The 6,317-nt window shown below is 19.9% G+C and overlaps 1 protein-coding gene across 1 annotated transcript; it reads right to left on the bottom strand.

Annotated features, from left to right (window-relative positions):
* Positions 1-134: 134 nt before the first annotated feature.
* PGO_003525 (variable surface protein) lies at positions 135-1,488 on the bottom strand (the record flags this gene model as incomplete). Its single annotated transcript, XM_028691326.1, has 4 exons — positions 135-299; positions 421-786; positions 915-1,316; positions 1,468-1,488. 4 exons carry the CDS (start codon positions 1,486-1,488, stop codon positions 135-137), a joined length of 954 nt encoding a protein of 317 aa, XP_028547127.1.
* Between the last annotated feature and the right edge of the window lie 4,829 nt (positions 1,489-6,317).

The raw sequence follows: 6,317 nt of genomic DNA on the forward strand, positions 1-6,317 counted from the left end.
ATATTATAATTTTATTTATTTTACCATTTTTTTTTTATATATGAATACAAATATTTCATGATTCATTATTTGTATATTTAACATTATTGTAATTAATGTATAACATATTATTAAATATTTAGAAGTAAAAAAAATTACAAAGAGCTGTACCCTACGTAATGATCTTGTGGATCATTATAATAAGGATTAAGATATTCTGATACATCATTATATAATTCATTTCTTTCTTTTTTTATATGTCCAAATGTATTCATTCTGTTTACCATGATATTTCTTAACTGATTACCTATGGGTGTAAACTGTTATAAGAAAGAATAATATGAAATATAAGTATTTTATAAATTTATAATACGTAATTATGTAACTCATAATACTAGCATGTTAGTATGATTTATATATATAAAACAATTCTGCATTTACTTTATATAAAACACCAACAAGTAATGAAGTGATTATTCCTCCTAAAAGGACATTACCAAACACTGCTAGAGGACTTAAACCATTATCTATTATATAAGATTCTTCAGGCGTTTCATATTCATCTATTAGTCTACCATCACTAATTTCATCAGTTGAAGTAATGATTGGTGCACTAGAAAAATCATCCGATGCTTCTGGATAGATGTCTGATGTTTCAGGAGATGACGTTTTTAAACTCGCAATTTCTTCTTGTGCTTCTTTTTGGCAGTTAAAATATTTTTGCAATTCTCTTGGATCGCAATTTTTAAATTTCTCATATGGTATTGGGCACTCAGTTCCACTACTATATGTACAATCTGCCACAAACTGAAGGTATGGTTCTTCTTTATCAACAAAATAACTATGATATGCTTTACAATTTTTTTTATCATCATTATACTTTTCCTTAATTTTTTTATAGTCCAAATAATAATCAAATAATTTCTTTCGATTACCCAATTATTCTTCAAATTTATATTAGAATCTATTTTACAATTGAAAAAAAATTTCTCCCTGTAAAGTGTAGATTTAGAAATCCGGATTAATATATTGAAAATTTTTTTATAAATATCGTTAGCCTTACACTTAACACTTTTACACATTTGTTCTAATTTTCCGTATAACCAGTAACTTAATATATTGCAAAAATCATTGATCGAATTATATAGTTTCAAATTTTTGTTTTCATTTATTAAATAATGTGTTAATTTTGAACAGAATTCCTTAATACTTGGGTAATGATTTATTGAATTATCATCTTGAACAGCACAAAACATGAAAATATTAGATACATTTTGAATTCCTGTATTCAGCATATTATAATACTTCTCATAAGTTAATTCATTTGTATTAAAAGGCTAAAAATTAAAGTATAAAAGTGAATTATTGAAGAATGTATATATTTAAATATTCGAGTATAATTGTGTTATTTATTTTATATCATGAAATAAAAAAGCAAAAGTTATATTAAATTTCCTAAAATTTCTAATAGTAATTTAAAATGTTTACATATGTAGAACCATCAGCCATAATTGTATTCTATATTATGTTGCACATACAAAATTAAAAAATAATTAAAATTCGAAAATAGAAATATTTCAAAGAATTTATTATAACATATTTTAAGGGGGAACTCTGAGAGCATATATATAGCTATATGGAAAAATTATTTTTCAACTGTAAGATTACAATTCTTAATGTACATAAATATGTTATATTAAAATAGAATAATATTATCAATAGTACTTCTAATTTCATTTTTTCTTTCACGTTCTAGCACCTTATTATTATGTAAAAAATTGTAGAAGCATAATATAATAAATATTAAAAAAAAATTTGAATTATATATATGTATTCTATAAAATATGTATAAATAAATTTATGTAATATAAATATAAAAAATAGATATAACTCAATGTATGTGAATTATATACGTTTCTCTCTATATATATATTATGGGTAAATCAGTTGTATAATAATTCTAACATCTGAATAATTAAACATTTATATTTTACATGAATATATAAAGGTAAATTATAAATCAGTAATATTCATTACATGACACTGTTCTATTAATTTCTATATTTATTGCCTTTTTTTTACTTATTATTGGATACATTGTACATGTTTATCAGAATAATAAAATCTTATAAAATAAATAATAAATGTTATATAATAATGTGATCATATAATTATTTTATTTCAGGTTACTTCATATACTTTGTTGTAAGATAAGTATTATATATTTTATTCTATGAACACTATATGAACTAGCATTATGCTTCTGAATATTATTAACCAGTGATATCGATAGTAACATATTATAACGCATGTATATATATTTCATTTTATGGGCTCATGATATTACATATAAGAAAATACATATTATTATTTTGGTGCATAGCAAAAAGATTTACATTATAGCCCTTATATTTCCCTATATTGCTAATAATAATCAATAAAATTTATATAAAATTAAATATTCATGTATATATATAAAAAACAACATAAAATACTAAATTTTGCTATAGAAAAAATTGATTATTCGAGGAAAATATTTTTTTAGAAAGAAAAATTTATCTTTTCTAATATTTATAAGAGAATATTAAAGGGTTCTTTATGTACAATTTTGTGTTCAGGGTTTAGGGTATAGGGTTTAGGTTTAAAGGTTTAGCAGCATTAGATTTTGTTATAAATTTTTATATTTTTGCAAATATGATTATTCCAATGAGATTACTGTTAATGTAGCCCAGTAATAAATTTTTGTTTTAAAAAATATACAACATTATTATATATCTACAGATTTGGAATACTTGTAAATGCAATCACAGTTAAATCATTATGCGTTATAACGCAGTAAGGGAAACTTTGCAAAACAACTCAAAAAAAAAATAACTGTTATATGATAGACTATATCAAATTTACAATATGTAAAAATTTGTGAGTAAATCTAATGAAAGATAAGAAAAAATGAAAATATTTTTAAGGTAAAATGTATAATTGTTGGAATAAATTGTCCCTTTCAGTTATTTCATTTTTTTTTATAAGGCAATTTCTGAATACTTATAAATTTATACTCAATATATATATTTTATGAATTAACATGGATTTTACATAATTACTATATAATGAAGTTATATTTTTTTTTTTAATAATTTATTTTTTTGCTGTTATATTACATAATGAAAAAATATTTATATTATATTTTAAGATATATTCACATGTACATATTAAGCAAAAAAATCATGAGTTCCTCTAATAATAATAAATTTATTAAATTGAAAAATGTATAAAATATATAATAGAGATGTGCAGATTATATTAGATATGTTTTGCAATGCCTATTATAGAGGAATAAAATCATAAAGGTTTTAACTAATATATACATTTTTTATAAATATTATGGTAGCAATTTCTTCAATAAATTATTTTCAAGATTTATATAAACTAATTTTAATTATTATTAAATATATGCTTACATCGTCCATCATGTATAACATATAATAATAATAAGATTAAAAAGAATAATTAACATCTGGACTTGATATTTTTCTTTTATAGGAAAAAACGCTATATGGTAAAATACACAATGTGATCTATAGTAAAAAATGAAAATTAGAAATATTTCAAACAAAATTTTTATTATAGTACTAGAAAATATTAAGAATTATTATATGATTTCATTTCATATTTTTATGTCTCTTATGATACAATAAATGTAAATAACATATTATACTTAATTTATTAATTAGAATTATATTTTATAATATTTTTATGTTTTTACGAACAATTCTAAGAACAAATATTTCTATGTTTTTACATAATTAATGGTAAATCATTTATGAATATCTGTAATTATTTCCTCAAAAAAATACTAATTTAAAAAATATAAAGAAATTATAATTCTTTTATATGATAAATATAAAAATACATATTCTTATAAAATAAAAAAAAACTGTAAATAACTAATAGTAATAATTAAAAGAATATTTAGAATATTATGAAAATAATATATTTAAAAGATATAATTATACCGCCATATATAATATAAATATAAAATAAGTAAAATATTAAATCATTATTATCATTTATACAGAAAATATAATAATATTATAATAATTTTATATATTTTAAGCATAATATACAGCATAACATAAGAATTATCCAAAATATTATTCGAAATTATTACATCTTGTTAGGAAATCACTCATTATTTGTTATATATTTCGTTTATTACAATTATAATATATCATTAAATAATATATATTTATAATATGTACTATTATGTATTGATTAATTTTATATTCATATAAGATTTAGATCAATTTATTATAACATAAATAGAATATAGTAAAGCAATATAATACATATATAAATGACATATGCTTTTTTATTACTATATATAATATAAGATCGCAATAGTGTTCCTTTAAATAATAAATAAAGAATGTTATTTTTTACCTAAGACTAATATTCAAGTATGTGTACTAAAAAAATATAGTAACATACATATGTTTATATAATAATATTAACGAGGCAAAAAAACTATGAATGTATTCATATGAAGAGCTAAATTTTTATATATAATATATGATAAATAATTTTCCTCCTATTTTATTAATTTTAATAATATCATTTATGCGATCATATTTCTGGCTACATATAAATGTCTTTTCATTTAAGATAAAATTATATGTTTCATTATTGAGCATATTATAAGTATCTTAACAATATATTCTTATTTTTCCTCTGCCTTTGAGTTATATCATGTAGAAGTGCAGCTGATATTTCAAGAAATACCTAAGAAATTATTTATTTTTTTCTGTTTCTGTTTCTGTTTCTTTTCTGCTCAAGATATAATAGAAAACACAAAAGAATAAAAATCTATATTCATAATTTATTATACAGAATTGTAGTATATATGCTTCACGTAAAATTGAGAAAGTTGCAAACTAAATGATATATAATATATTTAATAATATACATATGCCATAAGGTGTGTTCCATGGTTTTTAAAAATGCATTTTATACAGACAAATGAATGAATAATCTAATGTATCTGAAATGCATATATTTAAACCTTTTGTCTACATAAACACATATTTTGCTTTAGTGCATATAATGAACATGCTTGGATATTTTTGAAAAAAATCACAGTCCTATTTTTTTTTCGGTTGATTCAAATCTATTTTATTATTAAAGATTATAAGAAAAAAAAATATTGCATATACAATATTCTAATGTATTTATTTTATTCACTTTTCTGCAGGAATTATATATAATATATTTCAAACATATACAAGGTTACTTCTCATGTACAAATTGTAGTTACCTTAATTAAACAGTAATTCATTCTAATATTTGAATTAGTAATGTTTTATTGAATAATAATTTTAGTTGCATTCATCTTTTAGAACATATATTTCTAGATGCTATAGATTATACATTAATATGTCGTGTTATAGCACATTATCTGATGAAAAACAATAGTTTGTGATTTTGTTGTAATTCGTGTACTTAAATAAAATATAATCATTACAATAAATATATAAATGCATGTTTTTACATTACATATTTCATAATTCTATTTTGATAATATAAAATATGTAATGCAGTTTTATACATATATCTACTTCATGTTGTTATAATATGAAATATATAATAAGGCATTAATGAAAGAATGTATCCAATGCGTATCTTTTTATATTCTCTGCTAATTGGTAGTTCTTAGATTTGTGTAATATTACACTACTCTTGTTAAAAGAAACTATAATAAAAATTAATTATATCATTAAATTTATCAAATAATCCTTATTCATATTATACTTCTTCGTGCCCCGTTGCTAATTTGTTTTAATCTATAATGATTTCATTGCATTGTTCTAAATTTTAACATCCATATAACAATAAAACTAATTAAATGACATCTATAAAATGTTCATTATTTCATTTTTAAAAGAATTATGAATTATAAGAATTCATATGTAATTACAATCTATGGTCTTTTATAAATTTGTATGGAAAAATATTTTAACCAATTAATATGTTTTGAATATATTTATTTTAAAATAATAGGAGAATTATGAAAAATAATGTGAAATCATATTAATCAATAGATAAATGTACTTAATGTTTAAGTCTTTTTCTATATTTTTATCTTATATATGTTCCATGGTCATTATACACAATATACATTAAATGAATGTATAATGTTTTCTAATTTATTAATGTTCTGTGTTAGTAAATGTGATGTATAAAGTTTTCTTCTTAATATATATTATATATTGAATAATACAATTATCCATTTCTTTTGTGTATATTATTGTTTATTTTATATTTATTTATGATTAAAAAATTAT

Source organism: Plasmodium gonderi (genome assembly GCF_002157705.1).
Source record: "Plasmodium gonderi DNA, contig: Pgo-contig_465, whole genome shotgun sequence".
Classification (NCBI taxonomy): domain Eukaryota; phylum Apicomplexa; class Aconoidasida; order Haemosporida; family Plasmodiidae; genus Plasmodium; species Plasmodium gonderi.